The 20035-nt window shown below is 41.4% G+C and overlaps 1 protein-coding gene across 1 annotated transcript; it reads right to left on the reverse strand.

Moving 5' to 3' along the window:
• Window positions 1-1718: 1718 nt before the first annotated feature.
• On the reverse strand, window positions 1719-19823 carry mtnr1ba (melatonin receptor type 1Ba). The gene is made up of 2 exons (XM_027012162.3): window positions 18948-19823; window positions 1719-5712 (listed from the first exon to the last, which is right to left on the reverse strand). The coding sequence occupies exons 1-2, from the start codon at window positions 19144-19146 to the stop codon at window positions 4850-4852; spliced, it is 1062 nt and encodes a 353-aa protein (XP_026867963.2). The 5' UTR covers window positions 19147-19823; the 3' UTR covers window positions 1719-4849.
• Window positions 19824-20035: the final 212 nt, after the last annotated feature.

The following is a 20035-nucleotide window of genomic DNA, read 5'->3' on the forward strand; positions in this document are numbered from 1 at the left end:
ATTCAGTCTTTTATTAAGGGCATATTCAGTTACACAGTCCATTCAGTCTTTTATTAAGGGCATAGTCAGTTATATAGTCCATACAGACGTTTATTAAAGTCATATCCAGTTACACAGTCCATACAGACGTTTATTAAAGGCATATCCAGTTATATAGTCCATACAGATGTTTATTAAAGGCATATCCAGTTATATAGTCCATACAGGTGTTTATTAAAGTCATATCCAGTTACACAGTCCATACAGACATTTATTAAAGGCATATCCAGTTATATAGTCCATACAGGTGTTTATTAAGGGCATATCCAGTTACACAGTCCATACAGACATTTATTAAAGGCATATCCAGTTATATAGTCCATACAGACGTTTATTAAAGTCATATCCAGTTACACAGTCCATACAGACATTTATTAAAGGCATATCCAGTTATATAGTCCATACAGATGTTTATTAAAGGCATATCCAGTTATATAGTCCATACAGACATTTATTAAAGGCATATCCAGTTATATAGTCCATACAGGTGTTTATTAAAGTCATATCCAGTTACACAGTCCATACAGACATTTATTAAAGGCATATCCAGTTATATAGTCCATACAGATGTTTATTAAGGGCATATCCAGTTACACAGTCCATACAACCATCCAAGGCCGAAATACTGGGGAATACAAAACTAGAATACAGGAACAGAAACCAAAGGCTGACTAACAAGCAGACAAAGACGAAACAAGCAGGTAACTAGAAGAAATGTGAAAATGAAAAAATGAACAATGGTAAAAAGAACCGTGTAAAAACTCCAGCAACATTACTGTACGTGATACATTAAGTGGGGGTGCAGTGTCAACTGCCATGCCACTAGTATGTCAGTGTCACTGTGGTAGTAATATATACGTGCATTCACTGGCCCCTTTATCAGGTACAGCTGCTCAACTGTTCCTTAATGCAAATTTCCATTTCCATTTCCGGCGTTTAGCAGACGCTCTTATCCAGAGCGACTTACAAAAGTGCTTTGTCATTTACTCATAGAATACATCCAAGTACAGTACAGTAGGTTAGAATTAAACATACCAGTGAACTAGAATACTGTAGAATACAGGAATGAATGCTGATACCTAGAAGTGCAAAATATATAAGGTCTATCCTAAACAGTGATAAGTGCTATAAACAATATATACTAGATAAGTGCAAATATCACATGGCAGCAACTCAATGCATTTAGGTATGTAGTTATGGTCAAGATGACCCCCTGAAGTTCTAACCGAGCATCATAAAGGGGAAGAAAGATGATTTAAGTGACTTTGAATGTAGAATGGTTGTTGGTGCTAGACAGGCTATTCTTAGTATTTCAGAAACCGCTGATCTACTAGGATATTCACGCACATCTCTAGAGTTTACAGACAATGGTCCAAAACAGAGAAAATATCCAGTGAGTGGCAGTTCTCTGCGCAAAAATGCCTGGTTGCGCCAAAGGTCAGAGGAGAATGACCAGACTGATTCGAGCTGATGGAAAGGCAACAGTAAGTCAAATAATCACTTGTAATAACCAAGGTATGCAGAAGAGCATCTCTGAATGCATCATCAAAACACCACAGCCTCAGAGTATTACTGACCATGTCCACTCCTTTATGCCTGCAGTGTACCCATCTTCTGAAGGCTACATTCAGCAGGATAACACAGCACGTCCCAAAGCTCAAATCATCTCAAACTGGTACTTAAAAGGCCTCCACACTCAGTGAATCTCAATCCAATAGAGCACCTCTGGGATGAAGTGGAAAGGGAATTCTGCATGATGGATGTGCAGCGGACAAAGCTGCAGCAACTGTGTGATGTTCTCGTCATTACGGATGAAAATCTCCGGGGAATGTTTCTAGCACCGTGTTGAATCTATGCCATTAGGAATTAATAGAAACAGATACAGATGGGTTATAGTCACTGTACGAGAGAGAGAGAGAGAGAGAGAGAGAGAGAGAGAGAGAGAGAGAGAGAGAGAGAGAGAGAGAGAGAGAGAGAGAGAGAGAGAACGCTTTTGACCACAGTGATATTTCTACACGTGTTTCTCCTATTGGCTCAGTTCCCCACCCATGACTTATCCTACTATTAAAATTCCAACAGCAGCTCAGACACACTTCAAACAGATGAAATCCATTTGACACCTTAAAAATAAAGTTTTTTATTAACATGGAAAATCTTACACCAGTGGTCATCAGAAAGGTAAATGTAATGAAATCATAGCAACACCTTGTGCAGTTTTTTTTGGTAAAGTTTCTTCTTTTTGAGCCACATGCCATTTTTCAGTCTTCGTCTGACGTGCAGAAGCAGATCACAGCCAGTGTCTTCTAGTGCCTCGGTGCTTTGCTCTGTCGCCAGTCAGAAGATTTTAAAAAGCTCATGCACATTCCTTTGCCTTATGAAATATCTCAAGTTTTGGCTTTTCAGAACTTTTACTCATTATAATTTGAAATTTTCTTATGTACAAAACGTTTTTTAAGGAATCCGTGTGTAAATACTATACCACCAAGAAACAGCATTTGTTACTAAGGTTGTTACTACATTTCAGAGAACAGTCTCTGTAAGCACTGAGAAAAGTATGAACTAAAGGTAATGAAAAGAGCACTGGCCAACGGTACTTAGAGCCCTTACTTTATATCCCGGTGCTACAGAGACAGGAGGCTTATCCAGAGTCATTTCGAGGTATGGGTGCTCAATGTGTATGAGAACAAAACGAATCCACAAGTAACGCAAAAACTCAGAAAAAAAGTATGCCTGGTTTTCGGTGCTGCTGTAATATCTGCACCTTTCTCATTCTTTTCCACGCTAACGTTTCAATCTGGCACCACAGAGAGCAAGATTGTGCTGCTTTTTGTACACGCTAAGTTAAGTTGTGAAACATCGTTTCATCACAGCTACTAGGACCACTAAAACAGGAGAATGGGTGCCAATAAATATTCTTGTTACATCCTATTATAAAAGTAAATACTAAGATAACAACACTCAATCCCACCAATGTCGCATGGTTAAGGTTGTACTCCAAATTTACTAAGATGCCCTCTTCCTCCTATACACTTGCATAAGAGTACCCAAAGATACTAAGATAATATTAAGAAAGATAGTGGCTAATACATACTAAGAGTACTTGAGCACTAAGATAAGAGTGATCATCTTGACTATTGGTGAGATGAGTTCAGATGCATAGAGTGTTTCACACAGACATAAAATCACAAGACAAACATCATTACTAAGATACTGAAGGATTGCCTGGTGCACCTAATCACACTTTCACTGGGCAACAAGTCACCCAACAAGGGTCCATTTGTAAGGGGCAACTGTATTATTATTATGAGGACTCACTAAGTGAATTTGAATTTGAAGTAAAACAATTGATCACAAATGGCTACTTTGCAATGTCTTATCACATCATAGTTTTTCTCAACACATCACCCCAAAAAGCTTCTTTAGAAATATAAAGCTTTTGGAAAATCTCTATACGTCTAACTGATCATCTGTGATGCTTCTTGCCAAAATATTTAAGTCCATATTAGTTTATCAAAAAAGCATAAACATTTTCCTTCAATAAATATGTTCATTTAAACAACACATTCCATTGGTAAATTACAAGAGAAATTCACTGACGTGTCTGTGAAATATCCGTGTAAGCTCTGGGCTCCCCAGATAATGATGTATCCCATTGTGCAAAATGTGGTAAAATGTTCAATAATATTCAGTCTTACTAAATCTCTCCTTGTGTAGAGGAAGAGCGAAAGCAAACTTAAGAGTTTTAAAATAGCACATATTTCATGGCATCCATGTGTAATTTGGCTGTTCAATAAGAGTACTGAAAAATGTTTTGACCACCCAACACAGTGTGTGCTGCATTGCTTGGGAAACGTGGAAGTAACATTAATGTGGGATCACTGACATTCCAGCTTCTGCTCAGAGTTTCTCATTAGCTTTTAGCAAAATGCAGAGGAAGGCTTAAGAGAAGTCAGTGTATGCTTTGGGGGAAAGGTCGTACAATTTAAAGTTTTCATAAGGTTTAGAAAATGTGAAGGGATTTGAATAGAGCAAGGTGCTAGCACTCCAAGGTCGGGAGCTCGATTTCCTGGAAGCACACACTTTATTGATGTATGCCTATGTGGTAAATATACATATGTTGCTTTGGATAAGTGCATCTGCCAAATAGTGAAAATGTAAATGAGTGCACTGGGCCCACCGAAACCTTTAGAAGATGCTGTTTTAACATTTAATGCGTGAGAGTTTGTGGGGGCACTGGAGTTTGCTCTTGGCCATTGCACACAGTATCGTGTTCTTTGGCTTTGCGGGGGAACACTTTTTAAGTATATTTGCATTAATGTTACTGGAGAGCCATTACTGTAAACAATAAAGCTTCTGATAGTCAATACCGTAACCACTGCCAGGCCAGTAATACTACACAACAGCGCTACTGTCATAGACATCTTTTAACCACGCTCTCTTTTAGAACAAATCTGTTTTACACTATCCAATTTGGTATTTTACACAATTATTTAAAACCACAGTAGAATGGTTGTATATCTTATTGTGGTAATTGCTACAAGAAACATGACACCATGGAGACCTGAAGGGAAAAAATTAATAGGAGAATCTACTTTGTGTAGATCTGTACATCTTGTTTTAGAACTGTGAATGGGGTATTGTTGAGGCTTTTTTCATAGGTAACCAAAGCAAAACATTCTCAAAATGTTTGAGTGACAAATATAGAATAAGCATGAAAATATTTGGCATTTTTTAGTTCTGTCTCTCTCAGCCTTTTGGTTTGGAAAGTTCTGAAGAGTCGTATTGGCGTTACTGGAATGTGGCGGCTGAGCTAGATAGTTGCTGCCTTTTGCTGCGTGTTGTTGTTGCCAGGCAACTGTTTATTGCTGCGTTCTGTACCGCCCCTTGATATTTCCAGGAGGAAGAGGTGGGGCTTGCAGAGTGACAACAGGATGCGGCGGTACTCCCGACGAAAGTTCTGGTTGAGCAGTCCATACACCACCGCGTTCAGGCATGAGTTAAAATAGGCCATGAAATAACTTGCCACGAACAGCCAATCGGGTACCATGGGCGCTATGCGGGGCGGGTCCATTGCCACTGCCAGGCCAATGAGGTTGAGTGGCGCCCAGCAGATGGCGAACAAGACGAACACGACAAACGTGGTGAGGAAGTGGCGAAGCTCGCTTGGGCGGAGGCGGAGCCTCACATCGCTGGAGACGCGCTTCCTCACCCGGAGCACCAGTGCCCAGATCCTCAGGTAGCAGAACGTCACCACGGTGATGGGCAGCAGGAAGTGCACGGTCACCACTGCGATGGTGTAGCTGGCGCTGACCGTTTGGCTGAAGGTACAGGAAAAGATACGAGGGTCGTAGTCCAGCGAGCCTAGCGCCAGGTTGGGCAGGATGGCGACGGCAGTGAGCGCCCACACCAGGGCGAGAAGCACCAGTGTGCCCGCACGCCCGTACACCTTCTCATAGGCTCCCGCCTGGCAGATGAAGCAGTAACGGTTGACGGCAATCGCCATGATGTTGAAGACGGAGCCGATCACGCTTGCGCCCATCAGGAAGCCGCTCACCTTGCACTCCGTCTCCCCCGGCAACCAGCCTGCATGCAGCATGGAGTGTAGCGCCAGAGGGTAGGGGTAGCACACAACCAGCAGGTCCGCAAATGCCAGGCTCACTATAAATACGTTACCTGCAATGTGCGTACGCACACACACACACACACACACACACACACACACACACACACACACACACACACACACACACACTTTTCAGTAACAATAAATATCCACAAATACTCATTTATTTATTTATTTTTTATTAATTTCCATTTCATGTTCCTTTTTAACAGAAGCATCTGCAGAATTTGCTAAACATCAGTGGTACATTCCCTCCTGCAAAACTACTCAACCAATCAGAAGCACTCTGCTTCTGCTGAACCTAATCTTATTGAATGAGAAATAAATTCCCCATATTCCACCAACATCCCCAACAATTCAAGAAGCTTGTTACCCCAGGAGGGATATGTGTACTGCTGCAGTATAGCTGTCTGCTATGGTCCATTTAACCAAAAAATAACGCTCAGGGCTGCTCACTTTAACCATATTTTCAGAGGGAAAATGTCTTCATGTCGCATAAACACTTTTATCACTCTCACAGGAAGCTTTTGTCCAATATCCACTCTATGCTCTTACCATGCACTTTATATGCTTTCTTTTATTGAACCTGAAGGAGCCAGACACTGCAGTAAAAGGAAGTATTTATCTGTCTACATCATAATAATAAAACGAAACATCTTATTTAAGGCATTTTATTTTACAAAAATGCAAAGATTTTACTGCATCTTTATCGAATAAATGGTTTTAAGCAGGGCTGTTGAGTCAAACGTCTCAGTCGGCAGATCTCTGGTCCATTGTTGCAGAGTTCGACCTCTTTCATTAACCATGACACTTCTTTAAACACAAGGATCCTAGTGAAGCATCTAGTGAAATCCGATGCCTCTCTGCAGATTTGGCTCACAAATCTGTAGAAATTAGGTCCTGAACTGATTAACTCTGTGCTAGACCAGGGCTATTTAACAGAAGACTGATTAACCAGAGCAAAAATGGAGCTCAACCTTTTGCTAATAGTCACACCTCTTTAACCCAGATTCTAATCTAATTTAGTGAACCCTGGTGCTTCTCTGCATGGTTATGCCCAAAGACCTATAGACACTAGGCCCTCAGTTGGATGTCCCTTGAAGAGTTTAAACCAAATAGCTTAAACAATCAAGGTCACTGACTCAAATACAATGCAAACCTTTATATTTAACGTACTAATTAAAGTTCCTGTTAGATCAGTCCTGTGCACCATTAAGAAACCCTTCAGCGCTTTTTATAGTCAACTCTATGTTTTGAACAGCCAACTTCAAATGATGGCATTTTTTTTTCTCATTTCAAGAATACTCTAGATTCCAATATGTGAAATCTCCTCTGTTTGCACCATTGTCTTGATTCTGATTCTGAATATCTGTATGATCAAATCTTTTATACCCTACACTTTCAGTTTATATTTTTAACGGTCTGCTTCCTGTCAAGCACTAATCTGGCACAGGCTGTGGGAATACTCCTTATTCCAAAATACAGAATTTATTCTGTTTTACGTGATTCCATTCTTCACTTACTCCCAAGTTTACACGATTCCATTCTTCACTTACTCCGATGTTTCGGAGCACTGAAGTCACAGCTATTACCCCTGGGGCTCTAACCTGCTTGATTGACGGTTCTCTGGTGTGCTCGTGCACTCGTCTTGGCAGGGCACCCGCTGCTAGGGGGAAAGTTGCTGCATTTCCATTCGTAAAAGCTTCATCCTCACTATGGATGGGGAGAGGTCCAGGTTTTCAGAAAATTCTTTTGAATCCCCTTCCGGTCTTGAGCTTGACAAAAAAAGTTTTGTAGGTCCTCTAAAATCCAAAGTCAGATCGCAGTTAAGCAGAGTTCTGTTGCAAAAAGAAGCAGGTAACCAAATGTGTGTGGGCGTTTATAGGTCAGGGAAGGTCAGTCCGCACCATGACTGACTGGAACTGAATTGTCGTCCTTGCAACGGTCATGATCTTTGATGTTATAATTCTTTTTCCATCAATGATCAGAATGAATTAAACCACTTGAAGAATTTGAAGGATTCAGTTTGAAGAATGATAAGGATAATGTTATGTGCTCTGTGTGTTGTTTGTTCAGTAACACTGTGTTTCTCTCTCTCTCTCTCTGTTGTTTGTCCAGTAACACTGTCTTTCTCTCTCTCTCTCTCTCTCTCTCTCTGTGTTGTTTGTTCAGTAACTTTCTCTCTCTCTCTCATTCTGCTTTTCTCTTTCTTCCTCGCATAACTTTCTTCTATCCTTTCTCTCTTTTATCCTTCATCTCTTTCTTTTGTCTCAGATTGAATTCCTTTACAGTAATATTGCTTTGTTACCCCTCTCTACTGACGTTATTCTCTTTCATTTTTCGTTTAATTTCTCTATTCTCTCTAAACTATATGAAAAGTAAAGGTGTCACTCACTAAAAAATAAATTCATACACAAGCATGCAAACGAGCAGTAGAAATTCAGATCTGAGCAAGTCTCATTAAATGTCACATATGAGTTCTGAGTATATAAATATACCCCCCAACACACACACTGAATCATCTGGACAGAGGGAAAGAGAAAATACTGGTTTTAACTTTGACATTTATGGCAGATGTGCAGCCTGGCAGCATCTGAGAAGTACATATCCACCAACATATCCAGGCATGCGCGCACACACACACACACACACACACACACACACACACACACACACACACACACACACACACACACACACACACACACACACACACACACACACGCACACACAGAGCTCTGGAAAGAGAGGAAAAGAATAAGGTAGAGTTTCACTTTCACAACATTCTGGGAAGGTGTGTGTGCGCGTGCGTGCGTTCGTGTGCGCGTGCATGTGTGTGCGTGCATGCGTAGGCTCCATGAAATCGGAACACAGCACATATACCCATGCCCACCCACCACAGACACACATACACGCATACATAGATGAACAAAAGACAGTTCCTAATGATCACAATCGATAATTAAACAGTAATGAAATGAGTCAGATTCTTTTCATTGGACTTTGTCAAGGAACAGAGAAGGAAATATAGAAGGACCGCACACTTTTGGGACACTTCTAAAATGTCTTCATATATTTTCTGTCATAATAAATCCCCTTCAACTAGTGGCAAATATCAAGGACTTCATGAGTTGAGTCATGTGGGCTGGCACACAGGTTTACAAGAACCACGCATGCCTGCATGCACACATACATTCTCATAAAAAACACCCATCTTGAGTCAGGAAGGACACTTTGTAGTGGATGATGTGTGGTTTATTCTCAGCACACGCAGCAGTGTATAATCTGTAGAGTACGGCAACTACAAAATATATCTTAATTTGTAGTCTCGTCAGCAGTGCAAAATCTGCTCTGCCTGGAGTTAAACTATCAATATCTACTTCATAGACACAGCTAGAGAGTACGCCACACAATTGTCCATTTTCAAAAGAACATTGTACCATTAGTACTAATTTAACAGACCAAAAGGAATACAAAAATACAAAATTATACCTGTCGGCAGTACCACAAAAATCACAGTCTGGTACAACTGCATGGTATTGCATCATAAAACTAACTAGCCAACTCTTAGCGGCCTTGTTTGGTAGTATGTGCCTGTAAATATAAACTCAACTTTAATGTTTCATGTTGTACAGGTTTGAAAGAAAAATAAACACTGACCTGTAATTCCTACGGCAACCACAAAATATATATTAATTTGTAGTCTCGTCAGCATGCGGCGTCTGCCCACATGAAACTGGCAAATATTAGTAAAAACTATAATTGAAAAGCTTCGGATATAAAAATAACTGAAAGTGTCCATATATAACTAATTTTGTGTGTGTGTTTTTTACTGACATTCGATATAAAAGTTTTTGTCGCTTCAATTTATCATTACGTCATTATTTCATTGAACTCGGCAAAGAGCTCATTCTTACTCACAGCAGTGCAAAATGTGTTCTACCGCGAATATCCCAATTCTCTAATTTTGCCAGAGCTGCATAAGATGATGCAAGAAAGGATGTGCCAAACTAATTTAGCAGGAATTTCACTACATAACTGTTTTACCCATTACACACGTTTATGAATTGCATCATTTCTGATTGATTACTATTATAAAGGGTCATTTTGAAAAGTCTATCTAGAAACCAGATAAATGTAGTGTAATGTAATAAACACATGCAACCTAAAATGTTTGAAACCAGAGTGCTATAGTGTGAACCATTTGCAGTGAGTCATTTTTTTGAGGCATGGAATGTTTGCAGTATGGTGAAACTGTTGTGTAAAATATTTAGTGTGGTGTAATCTCTTGAGTGAAATGTGTGTAGTGTGGAATGTTTGCAAAACAAAATGTTTTACTACTGAATGTTTGCAGTGCACTGATGTAACGCAGTAATTAGGCGAGAGGCAGGATTACTGGATTACAAGGAGTGGATTACTGCTTAAAATAAACTGGACAACACGAGGAAGAAACGTGACAAAGCACAATGACGATGACGTAGGAACAAAAATGGCAAACCAAAATGTAACAAACAAAGGCAAGAGAACACGGAACACGGAAAAGGTCAATCGAAAAGGTACAAAAACACAAAACAGGAAGAGAACCAAAACAATCAATAATGAGCCCAACTAAACACGGGGCTTATATATACACACACTAACGAAGGTTAACAAGGCACAGGTGAATCCACTAAGGAGGCAGATAAAACCTAAACCAAAACAAAGAAACACGTGTAACAAAGACCAGTAAGTCAACAAAAACGCCAACAAAGACACCACTCCCACGGTGACACCTTTTGGGTTTTTTTCATGGTCTTTGTTAGGTAGACAGCAATCATGACAAGTGTATTTGCAATGTGGCATGTTTGCAGTGTGGTGTACTTGCAAGACAGATAAGTTATAATGCACTGTATTCAGCATATGAGATGTTTGCAATGTTTTTAGTATCAAGTATTTTTTTAGTATCAAGTGTTTGCAGTATTCTATATTTACATCGTGGAAGGTTTGCAGTGCCATGTGTTCACATCTCTGCAGGTATGCTCGGTGGCTGCATGCCAGTGTGTGTTTCAGTATATCAGGATTGCACACTACTGGTCCTGCTTTGATATCCCATGAAACAAAAAGTGGCTTCATGAGCCACTGAAATCCTACTCAGAAATCAGCACCACTGGGCATGTGGAAACGTCTGTTTTGGGGGCTTGCATTTGGTAGACAGACACTAGACACATCTTAATTTGATTCTCTGGCCTTACATTAGGCACACATACACTTACATATATGCATCCCCCCACACACACATTTTGGGAGTGCGGGGTCAGGATGATCGCAATGGCCCCAACCAAAGACAAGAGGCTCAACAATTCAATCATTATTAATGTTTAACTATTGACATTAAATTATATAAAGGCAGAACAGACAGTACTCCATTTGGTCTTCCTTTCCCCACTCCCCACTAGGTTTAACCGAGTCCCGGCTTGGGAGAAGGTACCTTACAGCGACTTGTTCAATCAAATCACTCATGGCCCTCCGGCTTTTTGGAAAACAGAAATGGAAACAAAGGAAACTATGGGGAGACAAAATCACAATATGCCAAATACTGCTTTACCAGTAAACATGGGTGACATCCTGTGTACAAAATCTTTGTTTTGGCTGCAGTTTGACATCCCTTGATATCATTTTGCCTACATTTATGAAATCAGTCATCTTGACCAGAAATTGGTCAGTTTCTGACTACAGAACTGCTCCTTACTGTTTACTCCTGCCACTGCCCCGGTAGTGCATATTACGCACATCGGTGTGGCTGGTGGGTTTGACGTGTCACTGTCACTGATGGGTTGAGAGTAGGATCCAGCCAGCAGCTGCCCAGTAGTAAGAACCTAATTTGAGATTAAATGTTGCAGACCAAAAAAACTGCGCAACAAATGGAATCTAGTCTCTGACTGAATGCTGTCACATTTGGCCCCTCCTAGTGTCTTGTCATGGTTACCCTGTCTCGTGTATTTGTTTTGTATTGTATGTTTCGTTGATCTCTGCCTATCATTTGTAGCAACTGTGTCTTGTTAACCCCATTAGTACTTGTATTTAAACTGTCTTGTTCCCTGTTTGTTTGCTGGTCATTGTGTTAATCCTAGTCGCTGTTTGCGATTCCTAGCCTCTGTGTGTTAATCCATGCCTTGTTCTTGGTTTCTCTGGGTGTTATTGTTATTCCATGCCTCTGTTGTGATTTCTCTGCTTGTGTTATAGTTATAGCTGCTTCCCCCTTTTTGTGATTGTGTGCTTTTGTTTGTTTGTTTGCTATGTATTCCCGGACTCCCCATGCTGGCTCACTGACCCTGGACTCTGATTGTGGACTTGCCCTTAATAAATATCACACTTCTCAGAGTATGCATACGCCTCCTAACCGCTCATCGTTTCAAATACATACAAGTTAATGTATATTGTATATTTGATTAAAATGTGATCAGGCAGAAATTGTAGTCATGTTGCTTATATTCATAGTTTTCTACGTGTTACAGTCAACTGCATAGTGAAAGTAACAAATGAAATAACCTATACCAAGATAAAAGATTAGGAAAATGTTGGTCATTTGTGGAAAGGTAGTCAATTCTAAAGGCCAAATTACATAACATTCCAGGGGTGTCTGCACACATGCACACAGACGCTCACACACACATATACACATACACCAGGCACATTTTCTACATAAGCTTCGGATCATATCTCACACTGCTTTGTTGACACTGACACATGAGTCACAAGGAGCACTGGCAACCTTCACAGCTCCCTAAACCTTCCTAAACATAAATCTTCACACATATGTTTGAAAAATCACCATAAATATTTTGGAAACACCAAACTCTTCCATTTACTCTGCTTCGGCGTTACAGCCAAAGATCTTCCACATAGCAAGCCAATAACTCTAACAACTTGTCTACTATGAACAATAAGAAAATTAGATATATCAGTGGTAGGTATGGTTTTTAAGTAGGTCAATGGAAAATTCATACTTTTTCCCCTTTTTTAAAGATGAGGACCATTATTATGATGTTAACATTTAGTGTGTGTTTTTAATTTATGTAATTAAATGTAGTTTATGTAATTTGTAATTGTTTTTAAGTATTAAAATGCTTAAGAGTACATTATTGAAGTTCAAACTGTCCAATCTTAATTATCGATAGCTGTATATACCTGTATAAAAATATCATATAACATTACCACATTCCTGGAGGTGTATCGATATGCACATTTTCAGGTTTGATGCAATTTTTATTTCTGATGTCAAAACTTGCAAAAAAGACTCAAATGATTCTTTACAACTCTAGTTATACAGGTTAGTTTGGTTCAGAAAAATACAAATACTACTTAAAAATAGAAGAATGCAAAAAAAGCCTGTGCTTGTGCAAAAATGTAAATCCTAGAAAACAACTGACCTCACACCACAAAAAACCTGAATTGCTTAATGGCATCATGGTTCCCATGGCAGCACCTCTGTTCCCTGGTGTTTCCTTGTTTTGATTTCTTTTGGTTCCACCCCCTAGTTAGTTCTATTACCTACCAGTTTTTGTAATCACCTGTATCTTGTTTCTCCTCGTTACTCTGTGTATAAGCCCCATGTGTTCAGTTTGTCTTTGTGAAGTCTTGCCAACTTGGTTATGTTTCTGAGCAGTTGCTATCGTGGCTGTTTCCCTGGTTATTTGGATTTCCGCATGTTCTTTTTGCCCTGTTTGCCTGTTCCCTGTCTGATTGGCTGCTTCATTGACTAATTCCTGGATTTCGACCCTGGCTAGTACTTTGTACTACATTTGTGGAGTTCCCTTGTCCTCTAATAAAGCTGCATTTGCCTTACTGCAAGCGGCTCCATCTCTGCACATGCTCAGAACCTTACAGAAGACTTCACCAAATCTGGAGTCGGCAGTTATCGAATTCAAGACATGCGTATCCAGCTTAGAAATTTAGAGGACATTATCAAGGAAGCGTCTGACTTTGTCACGTGTCTCAACCAGTCTACGGAGGAGAGACGCCACCCAGCCTGCTCCTGTTCCTGGCATGAAGGACGCCACCCAGCTTGCTCCTGTTCCTGCTGTGGAAGAAGTCACCCTGCCAGCTCCTGTTCCCATGGTGGATGCCACTCAGCCTGTCCCCGTATCTCGTACCAGGCCTGTCCCCGTGCTTTGTACCAGGCCTGATCCATTGGCCGCACCTCGAGGCTCTCCTGTGCCCATACTAGCTGCTTCGCGTGACTCATGAGGCCTCTTTGTTGGCTTCCCAGACCCCAGTGTTTCCTGTACCCTCTGTGCCTGCCAAGCCGGCACCTGTGACTACCCCCATGTTCCTCCAATCACCTGTTCAGAACACCATGATAATGTCTGTTGTGATTCAAGTCCCAGTCGCTGTGGTTATACCTGTGTCAGTCCCATTGTCTGCCCATTTCGGTCCCTGTGCCATTGACTCTCTGTTCCGATGCCTATGTCTCTCTTTGTTCCAGTCCTGGTGTCATTTGTGCAATCTGCAGTCCATTCCATGGTGCAGTGCCCTGTTCTACCCATGTTTCTTGTGTCCTGTGTACAGATCTAGTCTTGGTTCTGTTCCGTGTTTCTTGTTTTTTTGCTAGTTTTTTGTTTCGCGCGCATTGAGGTGGGGGCGCATTGAGGTGGGGGCACTGTCACATTGGACCACATTTGCGGGCAAGCCTTGCTTTTAGGGCAGGATGGCATCCATCCTGCCAGGGAGGGCGCTGCTCTCCTCTTTCTTGTAACATACAGTTTTGTAACAGACCTAGTTCATCTCTGACAATCTATAGCAGAGGCCAGGCAGCAGACAAAGAGGCTACACAAACCGTCTGCCGGTCTCTACAAAACGTCACTCAAGGTTTACCATACTGACACTGTGTCTGTTTCCTGAGCTAAGCAGAAATACAGAAAACCTAATTAGTATTAAAGTACGTGACTCACAGAACACTGCGAGCACTTTTGATCTCAAGCTAGGATTACTAAATGTTAGATCCCAAACATCTAAAGCACTCATTATAAATGAAATCCTCACAGATCATAGATTTAATGTACTCTGTCTAACAGAAACTTAGATCAAGCTAAATGAGTACATAGCTTTAAATGAATCGTGTCTTTCTGGCTACAGCTATGTACAGCTCCGTCATAACTGGCCGTAGGGGTGGCATTGCAGTTATTAATAGTGACACATTAGGTGTAAACAAGACCCTCTGAAATTGGACTTTAGTTCTATATTTGAATCAGTTGATTTCACTCAATGTATAAGAGAACTCACACACTCTGGTGGAGATACGGTTGATTTAGTAATGACATACAGTGTAGACATAGAGAACATAGTCATACTACCCCAGTCTAATGCCATCTCAGACCACTGTCTCATTTCATTTGAACTACATACGAGCCACAATATAATGACCTCACCTCCCTACCAAACCAGGTGCATGATCACGTCACCCACTGCATCTAGATTTATTGCAAATCACCCAGACTTATCATTTGTGACTGTGGTACCCTCAAACCCCACAGAATTTGATCAAATGACTGAATGCTTAAAAACATTATTTCACTGCACATTCAATGATGTTCTATTTAGGAATAAAAAAACTAGGGACAAAAAATTAGTACCTTGGTATAATGACCACATTCGCAATTTAAAACAGAAAGATAGAACATAAATGGTGCAGAACTAAACGTAGTCTTCCCATTCACATTGAAGGAGAGCCTTCTCAAGCATAGAAAAGCACTTATTACCACTCGAACTTATTACTCTCTCGACACTAACCAAAGAGTTACACAATAACAAAACTAATCCTAGATTTTTATTTAGTACAACTGCACATCTAAGTAGGAATAAAACTGTCACCAGTGCTCTGATTACAACATCACATAGTAGTAATGAGTTCATGATTTCTTTTTAATGAGAAAATTAAGCATATTATAAATAACATTCAAAGTATTAACGTGACATCAGGCAGCTACTGAGAGATCAGAACCAAGCCAAAAAAAAAACCCCTCTGGAATCCTTTACTCTTATCCAAGAGCCTGAACTTATATCCCTGATCATTCTCAAAACCTTCCACTTGCTTACTATATTTACTGCCTACACACTTTCTTATGGTAAACTGGGATGTTCTGATGCTGTCACTTCACCTCTCTTTTGTCACTCAAGTTTGTTGACTGAGAGCAGTGGAGTCCAGGGTGCCCTCATGCCGCTGGTTCTTTCCGGCTCTATCCTTATAGCTGTGCTGTCATAGCTACATCTGCCGGAGTCCATCTTTGTACATTATAGTTCCCGAATTTACACACCTAATAATCTGTTCTCTCTTTCTGCTGAGGTAAACCTCTTCCTGATGTACTGTTACTGAGTCTCAACACGTCTCAGTTGCCATGGCTTATCCCAACACCCCCTGATTCCTTATTGTTTGTACTGTTACTATTATAGTGTCCGCTGTTGGCCAGAGGAAGATGGGCCCTCTCTTTTTGAGTCTTGGTTCCACTCAAGGTTTCTTCCTCATGATCTAGGGAGTTTTTCCTCGTTACTGTCGCCCGTGGCTTACTCACTGGTGGCTTGGACTCAGACGTGTGTATACACCGGCTGTTGTAAAAAGTGCTATATAAATAAATTTGACTTTGACATTGACTTTAATGTTCCAGTGAGTATGCTAATCTTCCTGCGCTCACAGACTCTCAACCTACTATGTACTATGCTACACAGGCACGGCTGATTATTACTGTGCATGGGAGGAGAATTGGACTATTACTGTCCATCATGTAGGAACTGGCCAATGAGCATACCAATGCAAATTTTAAAAAACATCTATACTATATAGGAATACCCAGCTATGCAAAATGCTGACAAATTCATCACTCTAAGTTAATAAAACAAAGTAAAAACCCACACAGACAGACTCTTATTTTGTACTGGGCTTACAAGCAGAAGCGTTTGAGAATCCTTATCTAAGAGACCCTATCACTTCCCCTACTATGTCTCCACCTTCCTCCAGTGTTCAGCCCCATCTTACACTTGCCACGCCCCCTCACCTATGCCTAATCGTCTTCCCCCATTTAAAGGCCTGTTTGTTTATCTATTGTGAAGCCTCTTGTGTTTTGCAGCAAGGACTAAACCTTACTATCTAGATCTGCACTGGCATTCTTTGAACTTTTTTACTCATCTCTGCCCTTGTCTTTGGAGTACCCCACACGCTGTTGTTTGTTCATCACCTAAACCTCTGCTTCTTAATTAATTCTGAGATTGTCTGCCCCTCCCGTGACGTCTGCATCTTGCAATTGTGTCCTGTTAACAAGTCCCCTTTTATAACAAACTCTTCACAATCACTCGTGTTTGGGGTAAACTCTCATCAAAGGGGGCGTGTCATCATGGATACTGTGATGATGTGTTGAATGTTGGTAGCACATTTGCAGATAAACAAATGTCAAAATGTCTAAAACCCAACTCTATCCTGTATCTGTCTCCCCCTTTCTCTCTCTGGGTCATCTTCACTTTCCCTTCTCACCGTTCCCTCTTATGAAATGAACGGAAACGAAGATCGGATTACTGAATGTACATGCCAAGGCCGAGTGCTCGGACTGACTATATGCCCCTCGATCCTGCATCTACAGTGTCCTCTCCTCTCTCTTTAGTTCTCTCATGTAACATTCTGTTTCACTGTCTCTGTATCCCACTCTCCATCTATTCCTTCGACAAAACACACATAAACAGCTTCTATCCATCACCTTAGCTACTGCGACTATGTATTCTCTTTAGAGCTTCGAAGCACTTTATGGCTTATAATGGCCTTAATGGCCTTTTCTTAACCATCTGGAGAGCTTTGGCACATTTGCTGCATGATGCTGTTCGAAATCAATGCTGCTCTCATGGGCTACGTGCTCCTGGTTACCCAGTATCCAACCCACTCCTTGCTGTGCTTATGTGGATGTTAGTGCTTTAGTTTCATCTATTTTGTATTTTTATATTAATTGTTGATTGAGTAGTTTGATTGAGATTTTTTACCCAGGGACTTCAGGTAAGGGCTCTAGGAAAAGACTCCAAGTAAGGACTTTAAAGCATGATACAGAGATGGTAGTCTATTAGTGAAGATACACAGATGAAGAGGCATCATTCTAAATCATATGCACCTTATTACTGCTATAAACTGTGTAGTAATAATAGTTTTAGTGAAAAGCCAGGGTGCATATTGCGTGTAGGTAGACACAATGTGCGTGAATACACAAGCACACACACACACACACAAACCCCCCACACAAGCATTATGTTTTTTTATAGCCTTGGAAATGAGGATATATCCAAGGCTATAAAATCCAATGGTGCAAACAGAGCTAGCTTAGTTTGTGTCACATTTTAAAAGCCTGAAAGCCTACCGCAATTACCTGAGTTTAATGCGCTAGTAACGGATCGCAGTCTTCCCCAACACACAGGGTTACTGCTCCCGTTAGGTCTCATACAGACCTTCACATACAATGATATTTTACATTTGCTAGAACAGTTTTGTTGACTGTTGGGTTACGTAACGTATAAGCATCTCGCATAACGACAAAAGTTTGAGGTAAAATCTTCCAGTTTAACATGTACACCAGAGTACACCCGAAGCTGCGAATGTTGGCAATTGTTCAAATAAATTAACGACAAAAACGTATTGATGGATTGTCAGTCTGTTGATCAACTTGTTCGCTGTTTTACAGTACGAACCACTACACAAGGATTTGGTGCCCCATGAAGAAAATGACCTAATGCTCTATATTTGGGTAACGGTCATCTGCAGGCCCTTTGAATTGTGCTTTCCCTCACAACACCTAACACTAGTCTCCAGACAGTAGTATCTACCTACATTGTTGGATTAGTACTAGACATCGATGCCGATTCCAACCGCGTTTGTTTCCGGCTCCGTAAATCCGTCCAAGTGAAAGCACACTGGTTCTCAAAGCGATTTTCTGTAACACGTGTTACTTCGCGTTACTCTAAAGTATATGGGAGTTTCATTTTATACCACAGGAAGCCCGCAGCGCGCTTGCGTTTCGTGCGCGTCATTCATTTCATTTATAGATTATCATTCATAAGGGAGAGAAACTGCGCGTGAGTAGTGTTGTGAATAAAACTTTCGGTTGTTTATTCATTTAGCGTTTTTCATTGACCATTTTTCTTCACCCAATTACCAACACGAGCTATTGGCAGGAACATATTAACTGTAATTTACTGAAACATCTTAAAGTTACAGGTAGTCAATATTATCGTCTCACACACACACACACACACACACACACACACACACACACACACTCACCTGCGTTTCTGAGTTTTCGGTTTCTGAGTACCGACACGATGACTAGCATATTACCGAGCACGTCCACCACGCTGGTGAAGATCAGAACGCTCGCCAGCACTATAACGACCCACGCGGGCTGCGCACTCGCTCCAGCGCCCCACGTGCGTCCCTGCCCAACTTCTGTCCGGTTTCTAATGAGCGTCACATTCTCGGTCATGTCGACTAACTAGTGCCCTGATCACTAAAGCGGTTTCCTCTTCCCGGAATGGAAAACCGTTACAGTTTTCGATCGGGACATTTCGTAGCACTCCCTCGACATTCTGTAGCCTACCACGCTGCACTTCCCCGCTCCGATCCGTTTTCCTTTACGCGAGTCACGGAGTAACGCGTGGCCACCGCGAACTGTTCAGCTTAACTGATAAATATTGCGAAACTTTGAGGTACACCGATGCTTCGTGTCTCAACAGTGGCTCTGCTACGAGCCAACGCAGTGCTCCGGCTGGCACGGGCTCTCCGGCTTCTTTGTGTCTTCCAGCATTTCCCACCGATGTCCAGAGGAACGCGAACGAGCACCTTACATCGTCTCGTCTCGAGTCAGTTGCATCGACTCTCCTGAGATCTCTCACTGAGATGGTGAGCGCGAGCTACCTCAGCGCTGTCAGGTGGGGCTCTCGTCTCTCGTGTGTCCGGTCGTTTGGGCTTTATTAATGCAGCAGCGGTAGAGGTTTCATACAGCATGAAAACAGGGAACGGGTTTCGTTTTCATGGGGATTCTGACCTTCAAAACTTCACGGTGCATGGCTTTAAGACCACAGTGTCTCGGATTACAGGTATCCTCCGTGTCTCCATATGGAAGCTTGCTTTTGTCGTTAAATTAGTCTTAACTCCACACCACTAAATCCACTCTGCACCGGAAACCTCCCAGAGTCTTTCGTGAAGAAGCCTCCAGCGGCGACCACGCGGGCATAGTTTTTGCACGCCTAGTTAAAGCAGTAGCCCGGGCGAGCGCACGTTTTATACTCCCCGCATGCTCAGGTGATTACTCTGTAACAACTAAACGGTTTACCCACATTCACGCGGTGAGATCGAATGATAACAAAGGTTAT

Source organism: Electrophorus electricus, chromosome 17 (genome assembly GCF_041902795.1).
Source record: "Electrophorus electricus isolate QZ-2024a chromosome 17, ASM4190279v1, whole genome shotgun sequence".
In the NCBI taxonomy this organism is placed as follows: Eukaryota; Metazoa; Chordata; class Actinopteri; order Gymnotiformes; family Gymnotidae; genus Electrophorus; species Electrophorus electricus.

Excerpts from the sequence above, each read along its gene's own strand:
- mtnr1ba (XM_027012162.3), bottom strand. The coding sequence starts at position 19,146 with ATGACCGAGAATGTGACGCTCATTAGAAACCGGACAGAAGTTGGGCAG. Across the intron at positions 5,713-18,947 it reads CCGAAAACTCAGAAACGCAG|GTAACGTATTTATAGTGAGC; the intron begins GTGAGTGTGTGT and ends CGCACATTGCAG.